The sequence below is a fragment of the Ranitomeya imitator genome, chromosome 3 (assembly GCF_032444005.1).
Source record: "Ranitomeya imitator isolate aRanImi1 chromosome 3, aRanImi1.pri, whole genome shotgun sequence".
NCBI classification, from domain to species: Eukaryota; Metazoa; Chordata; class Amphibia; order Anura; family Dendrobatidae; genus Ranitomeya; species Ranitomeya imitator.
In genome coordinates, this window is record NC_091284.1 from 217,081,806 (window position 1) to 217,098,079 (window position 16,274).

A 16,274-nucleotide genomic window follows, 5' to 3' on the forward strand; every position below is an offset into this window, starting at 1 on the left:
AACGATGTTCTTTGGGATACCATATAAACGAACCACATGCTGGAAAAATAATGGCACCAAATCAGAGGAGGAAGGCAATTTAGACAAAGGTACCAAATGGACCATCTTAGAAAAGCGATCACAAACCACCCAAATGACCGACATCTTTTGAGAGACGGGGAGATCCGAAATAAAATCCATAGAAATATGCGTCCAGGGCCTCTTCGGGACTGGCAAGGGCAAAAGCAACCCACTGGCACGAGAACAGCAGGGCTTAGCCCGAGCACAAGTCCCACAGGACTGCACAAAAGAACGCACATCCCGTGACAAAGACGGCCACCAGAAGGATCTAGCCACCAAATCTCTGGTACCAAAGATTCCAGGATGCCCAGCCAACACTGAACAATGAATCTCAGAGATAACTCTACTAGTCCATCTATCAGGGACAAACAGTTTCTCCGCTGGGCAACGGTCAGGTCTATCAGCCTGAAATTTTTGCAGCACCCGCCGCAAATCAGGGGAGATGGCAGACAAAATTACCCCCTCTTTGAGAATACCCGCCGGCTCAGGAACACCCGGAGAGTCAGGCACAAAACTCCTTGACAGGGCATCAGCCTTCACATTCTTAGAGCCCGGAAGGTACGAAACCACAAAATCAAAACGGGAGAAAAATAACGACCATCGAGCCTGTCTCGGATTCAACCGTTTGGCAGACTCAAGATAAGTCAAATTCTTGTGATCTGTCAAGACCACCACGCGATGCTTGGCTCCTTCCAGCCAATGACGCCACTCCTCGAATGCCCACTTCATGGCCAACAACTCACGATTACCAACATCATAGTTACGCTCAGCAGGCGAAAACTTTCTAGAAAAGAAAGCACATGGCTTCATCACCGAGCCATCAGGACTTCTTTGCGACAAAACAGCCCCTGCTCTAATCTCAGAAGCATCAACCTCAACCTGAAACGGGAGCGAAACATCTGGCTGGGACAACACAGGGGCAGAAGAAAAACGACGCTTCAATTCCTGAAAAGCCTCTACAGCTGCAGAAGACCAATTGACCACATCAGCACCCTTCTTGGTCAAATCAGTCAACGGTTTAGCAACAGTAAAAAAATTAGCGATGAAGCGCCGATAAAAATTAGCAAAGCCCAGGAACTTCTGCAGGCTCTTCACAGATGTCGGCTGAGTCCAATCGTAAATGGCCTGGACTTTAACAGGGTCCATCTCGATAGTAGAAGGGGAAAAAATGAACCCTAAAAATGAAACCTTCTGAACTCCAAAGAGACACTTTGACCCCTTCACAAACAAGGAATTCGCACGAAGGACCTGGAACACCATTGTGACCTGCTTCACATGAGACTCTCAATCATCCGAAAAGACCAAAATATCATCCAAATACACAATCAGGAATTTATCCAGGTACTCTCGGAAGATGTCATGCATAAAGGACTGAAATACTGATGGAGCATTGGAAAGCCCGAATGGCATAACCAGGTACTCAAAATGGCCCTCGGGCGTATTAAATGCTGTTTTCCATTCATCGCCTTGTTTAATACGTACAAGATTATACGCCCCTCGAAGATCTATCTTGGTGAACCAACTAGCCCCTTTAATACGAGCAAACAAATCAGATAGCAACGGCAAAGGATACTGAAATTTGACAGTAATTTTATTAAGAAGGCGGTAATCAATACAAGGTCTCAAAGAACCATCCTTCTTGGCCACAAAAAAGAACCCTGCTCCTAACGGTGATGACGACGGGCGAATATGGCCTTTCTCCAAGGATTCCTTTATATAACTCCGCATAGCGGTGTGTTCTGGCACAGATAAATTGAACAATCGGCCCTTAGGAAACTTACTACCAGGAATCAAATTAATAGCACAATCGCAATCCCTATGAGGAGGTAGGGCACTGGCTTTGGGCTCATCAAATACATCCCGATAATCCGACAAAAACTCTGGAACTTCAGAAGGAGTGGAAGACGAAATAGACAAAAATGGAACATCACCATGTACCCCCTGGCAACCCCAGCTGGACACAGACATAGATTTCCAGTCCAATACTGGATTATGAACCTGTAGCCATGGCAACCCCAAAACGACCACATCATGCAGATTATTCAACACCAGAAAGCGGATATCCTCCTGATGTAAAGGAGCCATGCACATGGTCAATTGGGTCCAGTACTGAGGCTTATTCTTGGCCAAAGGCGTAGCATCAATTCCTCTCAATGGAATAGGATACTGCAAGGGCTCCAAGAAAAAACCACAGCGCCTAGCATACTCCAAGTCCATCAAATTCAGGGCAGCGCCTGAATCCACAAATGCCATAACAGAATAGGATGACAAAGAGAAAATCAGAGTAACAGACAATAGAAATTTAGACTGTACCGTACCAATGGTGGCAGACCTAGCGAACCGCTTAGTGCGCTTAGGACAAACGGAGATAGCATGAGTGGAATCACCACAGTAAAAACATAGCCCATTCCGACGTCTGTGTTCTTGCCGTTCAGCTCTGGTCAAAGTCCTATCACATTGCATAGGCTCAGGCCCATGCTCAGATAGTACCGCCAAATGGTGCACAGCTTTACGCTCATGCAAGCGTCGATCGATCTGAATGGCCAAGGACATAGACTCATTTAAACCAGCAGGCATGGGAAACCCCACCATGACATCCTTAAGGGCTTCAGAGAGACCCTTTCTGAAGATTGCTGCCAGGGCACATTCATTCCACTGAGTGAGCACAGACCACTTTCTAAACTTCTGACAATATATCTCCGCTTCATCCTGACCCTGACACAGAGCCAGCAAGATTTTCTCTGCCTGATCCACTGAATTAGGTTCGTCATAAAGCAATCCAAGCGCCAGGAAAAATGCATCAACATCACGCAATGCCGGATCTCCTGGCGCAAGGGAAAATGCCCAGTCTTGAGGGTCACCACATAACAAAGAAATAATGATCTTTACTTGTTGAACAGGGTCACCTGAGGAGCGAGGTTTCAAGGCAAGAAATAATTTACAATTATTTTTGAAATTCAAGAACTTAGATCTATCATCAAAAAACAAATCAGGAATTGGAATCCTAGGCTCAGACATCGGATTCTGAACCACAAAATCTTGAATGTTTTGTACCCTTGTAGTGAGATTATCCATCCAAGAGGACAGACCTTGAATGTCCATGTTTACACCAGTGTCCTGAACCACCCAGAGGTAAAGGGGAAAAAAGAGACAAAACACACTGCAAAGAAAAAAAAATGGTCTCAGAACTTCTCTTATCCCTCTATTGAGATGCATTAGTACTTTGGGCCACCTGTACTGTTATGACCTGGTGGTCAGGACAATAATGGACCTGGTGGTTAGGACAATAATGGACCTGGTGGTTAAGAGCACACGGAATGACCTGATAGTTACTGATAATAAAGGACAAGCTCTGGGACGTGGGAACTCTGCTGACCGCAATCCCTAATCCTATCAAACACACTAGAAATAGCCGTGGATTGCGCCTAACGCTCCCTATGCAACTCAGCACAGCCTAAGAAACTAGCTAGCCCTGAAGATAGAAAAATAAGCCTACCTTGCCTCAGAGAAATTCCCCAAAGGAAAAGGCAGCCCCCCACATATAATGACTGTGAGTAAGATGAAAATACAAACACAGAGATGAAATAGATTTAGCAAAGTGAGGCCCGACTTACTGAACAGACCGAGGATAGGAAAGGTTACTTTGCGATCAGCACAAAAACCTACAAAAAGACCACGCAGAGGGCGCAAAAAGACCCTCCGCACCGACTCACGGTGCGGAGGCGCTCCCTCTGCGTCCCAGAGCTTCCAGCAAGCAAGACAACAATAAAAATTGCAAGCTGGACAGAAAAATAGCAAACCAAAGAAATACAAGCTGGAACTTAGCTTCTGTTGGGAAGACAGGTCACAAGAACGATCCAGGAGTGAACTAAACCAATACTGGAACATTGACAGGTGGCATGGAGCAAAGATCTAAGTGGAGTTAAATAGATCAGCAGCTAACGAATTAACCTCGTCACCTGTGGAAGGAAACTCAGAAACACCCACCAGAGGAAGTCCATAGACAGAACCAGCCGAAGTACCATTCATGACCACAGGAGGGAGCCCGACAACAGAATTCACAACAGGATAGGGCATGTAGTATTTAAATATGCCTGATCCTTTTTTCCCCAACTAGACTGTCTTGAGTGCATGGTTGTGGTGAAGTTTAGAGAAAGAGCTATCGTGCTTTAGTAATAAACAGATGATCATACCAGGGTGTAGAAAGTGGGCAATTTTGATCAAGATCCTGGAGAAACAGTGGTTGAAATGTGCTTGTGCCATACTATGCTAGACTGATCAAATAGTTAGTAAACTAAAATGTTTGAAAACCTTTTGTCGTTTGGTCATGGTAGAGTTCAAGACAGTCTGATTTTTCCACTTTTATGAACAAGGAGAAAAAAGGATTATTCTCTCAACAATGAGGACTGAGCTTTAATTTAGCCTTCTGATTGACATTAAACATTTTGGTCACATGCCCAGGATCAAAAATAAGGTTGAGAAACATAGTGGTCTCAACTACACAAATAAGATTAACACGAAAGGGAATAAATGTCTGTAACTCTTTATTTATTAGTTTTCAAGATTCTATACTGGCAAAACTGCTAGTGGTTGAAGCTAGGAGGAGCTTTCTTCTCTTTCCATAATAACTCACGGTTTGTAGCTCAGACATCATGGACACTGTTATATGCATTGGGAATGAGTGCTAAGACTATATGTAGTGTAGCCATGTCATCTGTGCTGAAAATAGCATATTAGCACTGAGTCATACACGATAACATGACCATTTCCTAGATGTTGTAACATGAAGTATTGCATATGCAAACTAAAACTCAAGTGAATAGTTGCCGGCCTCGGATTAGGCCGGTACTAGGAAGACAACAGCAGAAGTAGGGCAAGGTTATTATTGCAATTAAGAAAACATTGTCAAACAATCATGTTGCTTGTGGTCAGCTGAGCTTCCGTGCCCATCCCATCTAATAGACATGTGTAAATCATGTGTGATGAATGTTTGATTACTATGATCTTACAGTAATAACTCGACATCACTTTTGAATGGCTAAAAAGGGTGTCTTATAGATTAATGTTGGAACTACATTTCTCAGCATGAGATCTCTTAAATGTAGCTCTTGCAAAAACAAAGTTGATCCATGCCTATAATTAGTCAGTCTACCAAGAAATTGTTGTTTGAATCAAAATGTAAATGAAGCTCAAGTGCTTTTAGGATGTGGAAGCACTTCCCAAGCATCTGCTCTTCCCAGCTCTATTACTCGCCCAGTGCCGCCTTTTGCTGCTTTACTGACAGTTCCTTTGCTTGCAGTCATACGGCAAAGAAGTTGTCAGTTACGGAAAAGCATTCACTTTGCATGGAATAGAGCTGGGGAGAGCAGAGACTTCGGAAATGCTTCTACAAGGTAAAAAAAACGTTATTCTCATTTGCATATTGATTGAAACATTGATATTTTCGGTGATGGAGGAACAGATTGGCCAGTTAAACATGTCTATGGACTTGCCCTTCCAAAAGTTATATGCCCATATAAAAAATGTGTGTGTGTGTTCCATTTGACAGATTCCCTTTAAAGGGAACCTGTCACCTGAATTTGGCGGGACAGGTTTGCGGTCATATGGGCGGGGTTTTCGGGTGTTTGATTCACCCTTTCCTTACCCGCTGGCTGCATGCTGGCCGCAATATTGGGTTGAAATTCATGCTGTGTCCTCCGAAGTACATGCCTGCGCAAGGGAAGATTGTCTTGCGCAGGCGTGTACTTCAGAGGACACAGCATGAACTTCAACCCAATATTGCGGCCAGCATGCAGCCAGCGGGTAAGGAAAGGGTGAATCAAACACCCGAAAACCCCGCCCATATGACCACAAACCTGTCCCGCCAAATTCAGGTGACAGGTTCCCTTTAAATAGTGGAGGTGAGGCTCTTCATGCTTCATTGCCATCCTATTTGACAATTGCTTAGAAACTTGTTATAGGAAGAAAATTCCTAATACATAGTAAAAATGGAGCTCCTCTTTAGATAATATATTAAGACATGGAATACTATTTTTTTCACTTTAATATGCACATTTAAAAAAAATAAATAAATCTTGGATATTTACCGTTTACTTGCTTTTCATTTTTCTGCAGAATATCACTGATGATCAAGAAGCATGTCTCAGCCCTGACTGAGAACAGCGGTCCAAACATATCAACCATGGTGCTGGCATATGGCAAATTCATTTAATCAATGTGATCTATTCATAATATTATATTACATGTATATTTTACTGCTGGACCAGTATATGCATTTTAGACTATCAATATTAAAAATTATGAGTTTACAGCACTGAACTTTTATTTCATAAAATCAGGCACTTTATAGAATTTTATTTTCTGTTGCCTCTGATCTTTCTATCGTGTTTACGCCGTGTAAATATTCATGTACAAAATATATTTTGGTTAAAGAATGTATTTTATGACTACAAAAATTATGTATATAAATGTTATTGACTGTAGAAAAAAAAGTATCTTTTATTTCTAAAATAAAATAAGTAGAAAAATGGAAGCGTACACTTACACAAAATAAAAATACAAACGGCTAACGCCGATCTAATGTGTAGCACCTTAACAAAGTCATCTCAACCACATAGTATTTGTTTTTTTAACCAGTAATCGGTCACCTACCTAGAAAATGGAAATGATCTTCATGACCAAAATCTATAGAGGGATGTTCCCTCAGGTTCTCCACATCTCCAGAAGGTCAAGTCATACTCTATGTTAAACATGTTACTATGTTACTCTGATATTAGAGCAAGTAGCCAGGAAGGCAACCTATACCATTAGTATTTAATTTAATAGCCCTGTTCATGTAAGCGTAAGCTTGGGTAAAATTCATGCATTAGCCCGAGATCAGCTTCCCATTGTAGGAGATACACAGGAGGATTATAGTTGCAACTCCATATGAACCAACAGAAGAAACAAAGGTGGAGAAGGTGTAGGAGCAAGAGCTTAGAGGTCAGTTTACGCAATACCCAAGGTAGAGATTCCATTTAGTAGGGAGAAGCTGGTCTGTGAAGCCACACTTAACCGGCACAGTTCACAGTTTTGTTTCCCCCTCTCCCAGTACCTTCTTATCTTTAGGTGCTGCTTGAACCCTCTCCCCCACTCAGTTTTACCTCCGTCCTTGTGGAGAGCAGGTGTGACCTCTGTGGCCTCTCAGGCTCATTGTGCCTGAAGGTTCTCACTTCTGAAGGTTACTTACTTTGTTGTCTGTTTTCATCACGATTGTTTATTTTGCGCGTTTTATGAATGAGCAAGGCAAAGTTTGTGGATATTTCATATAAATAAGTAGAGTTTTCTTAGAAATAAGAGGCTTTTCTTAAAAATGGCCTCTCAGGCACATTGAACCCAAACACGTAATAATAACGTATTGATATAATATGATCTGCCAACCTTGCTTTTCTCTCTGCCAATGTGTTTCTTTTGCTGAGCTTTTAATGTTTGAAAACAGAGTAAACTTGCCTCCAGCAGCATCTTAGGGCCTTACAATTAAATTTTCTACCCAATTTTAATGTTTAGCAATAGTTATGTCCAGAAAACTAGAGTCTATTTGGTGATGGTTGCGGAATTTGGGTAATGTTTGTTTTATTACTTTGATGGTTATTAAATGAGATTTTTTGCATCTGATTTCATAAACTCTCTTTTAATACATTTTTATAAAGGTCACGGGTTACTTTTAGAGCCCTAAAATTGAGATAACTAGATATTATAGGCGATTTTCTAACTTGGGCATTGCGCCTAAACTCTTCTGCGCATGAGATGCGCCTGACGCATGGCTAAATATGAGTAATTCCCCAGACAGGACAGAAGATAGCGATTGGCACCTGCCACAGCCCGAGTGACGTGGTGGAGTCAGGGACTTCATTTCTTTCAAGTTGAAGGAGCCTGCAGAGGAGTTTGTGACTTTTGCCATTGTAACACCTGTATCTCCCAGCTCCACCAAAATCAGTGGACCTAGAATGGGACAGGGGCACGATGGGGGGCGTGACAGCATAGCTTGTCTAATTCATGAGGACTTGTAGCATTTCATACTCCAGAAATCTTTCTCCGGTCCCTTTAGTCCAAATTAGGATATTCCCTTCATAGTAAATTTAATACATGATGAACATAATGAACCACTGATCTCCACAGATAGGGCCTAAGCATGCATATCCTTACACAAGCATTCTGTCTTTGGGTGTTCTTTGTCACGTGTCTCCTTCTCAGTTTCTGTACATCAGACAAAGGTGGTAAACTGGATTAGCAAAACGTTACTGCTTTCTTTCTCTTTCTAAAATCAGTGTCATATCTGACCATAGGTTGCATCTGGTGTTTCAAATCAAGACTAATCAGTTCAATGGTGCTGATCTGCAATGCATAACACAACCATACATGAGAGTGGTACGGTTTAAAAAAAAAAAGCAGCCATGTTTTTTGATAACTTGACAATTTCTAGCACAAAGTATATCAGTTGTGGACCTCATGCACATGTTTAAATTATAAATACATTTTATATGGAGCCATTATAGTGCATTGAGCCTGTCACAACCACCCTTGCTGGAGCTGGCTTGTGAGTGTGACCAGGAGCAGCAACTACAACACTGCACAAGTCTAAATAATATTATTACAGCTCCCATGCATGAATAATCACCCAACTCTTATACAAGCAAGGTTTGGTTCAGGAGATAACACTCTTACACCACCTTCACTTGTCCGTACAATACCGGAAAACAATGGTACCGGTGTCATCAGTGATATGGATCAGTGTGCCATCACTGAGCCATCAGTGTGTTATCTGTTTGTCATCCATATGCCATCTGTTTTTTTCGGTTTTTACATTAATTGTGCCATCAACTCAAAGGCTTCTCCTACACTTTGCAATGTTAAATATGTACAGCATAGATGACACATAGATGCCATCGGAGTGATGTACGTGTTTTACACGGACCCATAGTAGACTTGTATTGGCCCTCCTCATCTGTGCTGCTGGTAAAAAATGGACATGTCTCCGTGTGGTTTGAACTGACACACAGTCCATGAAACACACAGACGTGTGCAGCACCATAAATTATAATGGGTATATGTGGTATCTGGGAAAAAAAACCGATTCCACACTTAAGGTACCGTCACACTAAGCGACGCTGCAGCGATACCGACAACGATTCGGATCGCTGCAGCGTCGCTGTTTGGTCGCTGGAGAGCTGTCACACAGACAGCTCTCCAGTGACCAATGATGCCGGTAACCAGGGTAAACATCGGGTTACTAAGCGCAGGGCCGCGCTTAGTAACCCGATGTTTACCCTGGTTACCATCGTTAAAGTAAAAAAAAACAACCACTACATACTTACCTACCGCTGTCTGTCCCCGGCGCTGTGCTTCTCTGCTCTGGCTGTGAGCGCCGGTCAGCTGGTTACCAGCGAAGACATCGCTGAATCGGCGTCACACACGCCGATTCAGCGATGTCAGCGGGAGATCCAGCGACGAAACAAAGTTCTGGACTTTCTTCCCCGACCAGCGACATCACAGCAGGGGCCTGATCGCTGCTGCCTGTCACACTGGACGATATCGCTAGCCAGGACGCTGCAACGTCACGGATCGCTAGCGATATCGTCTAGTGTGACGGTACCTTTACTGCAAACACAGACATGTGAAGAAGGCCTAACAGGAAGCCTTCAGTGACTCCCTCACTTCTCTCATAATCACATAATTAAGTTTAGTACATGGATTAATTTAAGAACACAAGACAGAACTTACAAAAGGTAGTTTAATATGAGGAAAACAGACACAATGCCTAATTAATACAAAAAGGCAATAACAAATGGTATACAGTAAAAAGTTTCAACAATTTTAAAGAAAAAAATTAACAAAAACTACCCAAAAACTTAACACTTACAAATCGTATATAAGATCCAGTGCTGGTGAAGTAGAAATCATGACAAAACTTCAATATGATTGACCACCAAGGAAATATTGACGGGTGTGAGAGCCAGTCTAATATGTATAGGGACCCTGGACAACTGACTCATGGGAGAGTTGTCGATCAGACATGTCTAATTTCAGACTGCCATTATTTTTTTATCTCTAAGAGATATGCTACCACCAGACGCGTCTAGCAACAGCTCTCTCATGAAGATCACAAACGATTGGTTGAAACATAGTTTGGCTGACAGTCATCTCATTCCCCATCATCCTTTGATGTCACCTCCAGGCCTATGTCATGATAATTCCATTTTATGACTTTTGTTGTTGTGATGGGTAACTTCAAAAGGAATGCAATTTTGAGGACCAATGCATAAATACCCTATTGGTGTATATAGAAACCAGCTGGCTGCGGGCCAAAGGTAAAAGTAAAAGTACAGTGCACGCTCACATTAAGCACCCATTAGCGCCTGGTTTCACAATATTCTTTTTTATATATTATTATAATTAATAAAAGGACCGATTGACCACATTAATAAGGGATGAGTATCCACCGAGTATGGCCAATACTGCACCGACAGGTTAATCAGGCATGCGAAGGGTTAATGTGAGGGGGCGGAGGTAATTAGTTTACACCAATATATGTGGCTTCACATGGAGGGGTCCGTAACCCTGACGAAGAGGTGCGTCCCACCTCGAAACGCGTTGGTTTATTCTGACCCTTCGTTGCTCCCGTAGCATTAGTGACGTCACTGCCAGGTCGAGCGGCCGATTGGTATCGGCCATCTTCCTGTTTCTTGCGTGCATCCAGGGACGCTACCGGCCGGGGCCACTTTAAACCCCCAAGTGCTTCACAGAAGTTTATAACGCAGAGCCATGAAAATAAAAAATCATTTTTCTTTCCTCAAAAATAATTTTTTAGGCTGCAATTTTTTATTTTCACAAGAGTAACAGGATAAATTGGACCCCAAAAGTTGTTCTCCAGTTTGTCCTGAGTACACTGATACCTCACATGTGGGGGTAAACCACTGTTTGGGCACACGGCAGGGCTCGGAAGGGAAGGAGCGCCATTTGACTTTTTGAATGGAAAAATTAGCTCCAATCGTTAGCTGACACCATGTCGCGTTTGGAGAGCCCCTCTGTGCCTAAACATTTGAGCTCCCCCACATGTGACCCCATTTTGGAAATTAGACCTCCCATGGAACTAACCTAGATGTGCGGTGACCACTTTAAACCCCCAAGTGCTTCACAGAAGTTTATAACGCAGAGCCATGAAAATAAAAAATCATTTTTCTTTCCTCAAAAATTATTTTTTAGCCCGCAATTTTTTATTTTCACAAGAGTAACAGGAGAAATTGGACCCCAAAAGTTGTTGTCCAGTTTGTCCTGAGTACGCTGATACCCCATATGTGGGGGTAAACCACTGTTTAGGCACACGTCGGGGCTCGGAAGGGAAGTAGTGATGCTTTGAAATGCAGACTTTGATGGAATGGTCTGCGGGCGTGATGTTGCATTTGCAGAGCCCCTGATGTGCCTAAACAGTAGAAACCCCCAACAAGTGACCCCATTTTGGAAACTAGACCCCCCAAGGAACTTATCTAGATATGTGGTGAGCACTTTGAACCCCCAAGTGCTTCACAGAAGTTTACAACGCAGAGCCGTGAAAATAAAAAAAAAAAATTTTCTTTCCACAAAATGATGTTTTAGCAAGCAATTTTTTATTTTCACAAGGGTAACAGGAGAAATTGGACCCCAAGAGTTGTTGCCCAGTTTGCACTGAGTATGCTGGTACACAATATGTGGGGGTAAACCACTGTTTGGGCGCACGTCGGGGCTCGGAAGGGAAGTAGTGATGCTTTGAAATGCAGACTTTGATGGAATGGTCTGCGGGCGTCATGATGCATTTGCAGAGCCCCTGATGTGCCTAAACAGTAGAAACCCCCCACAAGTGACCCCATTTTGGAAACTAGACCCCCCAAGGAACTTATCTAGATATGTGGTGAGCACTTTGAACCCCCAAGTGCTTCACAGAAGTTTACAACGCAGAGCCGTGAAAATAAAAAAAATCATTTTTCTTTTTTCAAAAATGATGTTTTAGCAAGCAGTTTTTTATTTTCACAAGGGTAACAGGGGAAATTAGACCCAAATACCGTGTTTCCCCGAAAGTAAGACCCTGTCTTACATTAATTTTACCCCAAAAAGTCCCACCCTGTCTTACTTTCGGGGGAGGTCTTACATTAGCCGGAAAAAAAAATGACAATTTTCAAATTCAGTACAGTACTTAACGTTACACCGTTCAACTGGAAAGCAGACAACAAATCAAAGTACGGTAACAGTAACACACTACGGTACGGTACTGTACGGTAATTGCCGTATACCCTCTGCCTGCATACCATAACAGTGCCGTATCCCACTGCACACAGCCCCATACCCCATAACAGTGCCGTATCCCACTGCACACAGCCCCATACCCCATAACAGTGCCGTATCCCACTGCACACAGCCCCATACCCTATACAGTACATGTTTCCCTACTTGGTTTTTAAATGCTGGACGTTTTCCTCTGCGGTGCGGCTGTGGGTGCGGAAGGCCTGTGCTGCAGGGAACGCTGTGCCAATCAGCAGGGAAACAGCGGTGACGTGGGGCTGGGGCGGCCAATTACAGCCCGAGCTGCTGGGCCAATCAGCACTCGAGCTGATTGGCCAATCAGCGCTCGAGCCGGGGGCCGGCGGTGACGTGGGGAGCAGGGGCGGCCAATGAGCTGTTGAGCTGGGCGGATTGCGGGGTTAACACGGCGAGTTAACCCCATGAGCGCTGGACCCACCCAGCTGCACCTGAGGACACCTCTGGAGCCTGGGGACCCAATGGGGGACAGCGGCGGCCCAAAGGTAAGGGCCTTACATTTCACAGCGGCCCCCCCAACCCTGCCTTACATTCGGGGGAGGCCTTACATTGGAGGACCCCCCCGAAACCCCCACCCTGTCTTACTTTCGGGGGGGTCCTACTTTCGGGGAAACAGGGTAGTTGTTGCCCAGTTTGTCCCGAGTATGCTGGTACCCCTTATGTGGGGGTAAACCACTGTTTTGGCGCATGTCGTGGCTCGGAAGGGAGGGAGCACCATTTGACTTTTTGAACGTAAGATTGGCTGGAATCAATGGTGGCGCCATGTTGCGTTTGGAGACCCCTGATGTGCCTAAACAGTGGAAACCACTCAATTCTATCTCCAACACTAACCCCAAAACACCCCTAACCCTAATCCCAACTGTAGCCATAACCCTAATCACAACCTTAACCCTAACACACCCCTAACCACAGCCCTAACCCCAACACACCCCTAACCCTAATCCCAACCCTAAACATAATCCTAACCCTAATCCAAACCCTAACCCCAACACACCCCTAACCACAACCCTAACCCCAACACACCCCTAACCCTAACCATAACTCTAACCACAAGCCTAATCTTAATCCTATTTCCAACCCTAGCCCCAATTCCAACCCTAAGTCTAATTCCAACCCTATCCCTAAGGCTATGTGCCCACGTTGCGGATTCGTGTGAGATCTTTCCGCACCATTTTTGAAAAATCCGCGGGTAAAAGGCACTGCATTTTACCTGCGGATTTACCGTGGATTTCCAGTGTTTTTTGTGCAGATTTCACCTGCGGATTCCTATTGACATTCTGCGGAAAATACAACACAGCGTTCCCGCGCGGTATTTTCCGCACCATGGGCACAGCGGATTTGGTTTTCCATAGGTTTACATGGAACTGTAAAGCTGATGGAAAACTGCTACGAATCCGCAGCGGCCAATCCGCTGCGGATCCGCAGCCAAATCCGCTGCGGATCTGCAGCCAAATCCGCACCGTGTGCGCATACCCTAATTCTAAGGGTATGTGCACACGATGCGGAAAACGCTGCGGATCCACAGCATTTCCACCGCTGCGGGTCTGCAGCAGTTTCCCATGAGTTTACAAAAAATGCTGCCCACCTGATGCGGAAAAAACTGCGCGGAAACGCAGCGGTTTACATTCCGCACATTTCACTTCTTTCTGCGGATTCCGCAGCAGTTTTACAACTGCTCCAATAGAAAACCGCAGTGAAATCCACAGAAAAACCGCGGTAAATCCGCGATAAATCCGCAGCGGTTTTGCACTGCGGATTTATAAAAACCGCTGCGGAAAAATCCGCAGAGGACCAGAATACGTGTGCACATTTCCTAACCCTAACCCTAGTTCTAACTGTAGTGGGAAAAAAAAAAAATTCTTTATTTTATTATTGTTCCTACCTATGGCGGTGATAAAGGCGGGGTTCATTTACTTTGTTTTTTTTATTTTGATCACTGTGATTGGTTTTATCACAGTGATCAAAATGTGCATGGAATGAATCTGCCGGCCAGCAGATTCGGCGGGCGCACTGCGCATGCACCCGCCATTTTGGAAGATGGCAGCGCCCATGGAGAAGACGGACGGACACCGGGAGGCTCGGTAAGTATGATGGGGTGGGGGGAGCATGGGGGGTTGATCGGAGAACGTGGAGGTGGATCGGAGCACGGGGGGGTGGATCGGATCACGAGGGTGGTGGATTGGAAGATGGCGAAGATGGAGAAGACAGACAGACACCGGGAGCCTCGTTATGTATAAGGGGGGAGATCGGGGCACGGGGGGGCGTCGGAGCACGGGGGGGTGGCATAGGAGCACGGGGAGAGCGGACAGGAGGACGGGTGAGCGGAGCACAGGACGGAGGGGAGCGGATCACAGATCGGTGGACTGGGGGGGGCGATCGGTGGGGTGGGGGGGGCACATCAGTGTTTCCAGCCATGGCCGATGATATTTCAGCATCGGCCATGGCTGGATTGTAATATTTCACCAGTTTTTTGGGTGAAATATTACAAATCGCTCTGATTGGCAGTTTCACTTTCAACAGCCAATATACCGTATATATATATATATATATATATATATACAGTATACACAGAAAATGTGCGCACTATGTGTATGGAGCGACCTCCAATCTGATCTGATAGCAGAAGTAACTCCTTAAATGCAACAGTCACTCATGACAGCAGCATTTTAGAGGTGGAAATTAAGGGTAAAGTGGCATTTTCAATGTCCATCGCTCCTCTGCCCACCCACACCGTCTTCAGTAATGCAAAGAGCAACGATGGTATAAAATAAGTACTAATTCCAAATGAATCCAGAACCTCTGCTCTGGGGTCTATCAGTCTAGTAGTGATTATGACCTGTTCAAAGTTATTTTATGACTGTTTAACTATAATGTTTCATTAATAATGTGTGATTTAATATCTAAAATAGAAACTCTGAGATCTATATTTTCTGATGGTATATCCGTGACATTGCTCCTTTTTGAATTCTAGTCTAAAGGAAATATTGCTCAATTTCTATTAATGTCAATTATCTCTGGCCACTACATTGTTATCGCTTTGTTAGTTCTCGGTGCTTTCCTGTCACGTCTCTTCATACTACTGTGAGTAATCTCCCCGTGGAATCTGCATTATTTGTGATTTCATCATAGTCATACCTCATCTGTCTTCACACAGACTATATAGTAGTGATAATGACTCATTGAACCTGCATGTATAGAGAAGGAACTGGAGTTCTGCCGATACACCTCTACATAAACCTCACATCATACAGTAAAGGTCTAGTCCAGTGAAACAAGGAAATGCATTTACGGATGGTCAGTCATAGTTATCAAACCAGTATCTCTTATTTTACCTTTTTGTATCACTGCTTTGACCTATTTTATGTAGATACCCACTGCTCTAGCTTTATACTTTAGTTTAATTAACATATTGCATTTTAGTACTAGTCTGTAGACCTCATCATTGTCTATGCTTATAGGGGCTGTCCGGTTTTAATTTTTTATAATCCATAATAACAAACTGAACACTAAGGCTACATTCCTATGATGAATTTTTGGTGAGTTTTGTATAAATCATTTTATTGATGAATTGTATATAAGTATTCATTCAGTACATAATAAACCATCAACAGACAGAAGTACATTAATATATTGTTTTCAATGTAAACACTTGAACAATAAAGTATAATGGGTTATAAGATAAATCCCTGCAGCAACATTCCTCAGTGTCGTCTATATGAGAGAGGGATATCTCTCTTCTAACAAATCGAAGAGCGATTTAAAGTCGATACTTGTATTTTATGATTCGATCTCGGCAATATATTACCGTTAGTTAAGAAGACGGTCAATCAATATTGCGACAGAGGTTTGTAAAATGAAAAAAAAAATAAAAAAAATAAGAAAGACGA

General features: G+C 43.7%; 1 protein-coding gene across 1 annotated transcript in view; it reads left to right on the forward strand.

Annotated features, from left to right (window-relative positions):
* Positions 1-7,711, forward strand: part of LOC138669571 (uncharacterized) — a 28,370-nt gene extending 20,659 nt beyond the window's left edge. The window contains exon 6 of the mRNA XM_069756137.1: positions 6,175-7,711. Within this exon, the coding sequence (XP_069612238.1) occupies positions 6,175-6,216 (42 nt within the window). The 3' untranslated portion in view covers positions 6,217-7,711. The remainder of the gene's footprint in view (positions 1-6,174) is intronic.
* Positions 7,712-16,274: the final 8,563 nt, after the last annotated feature.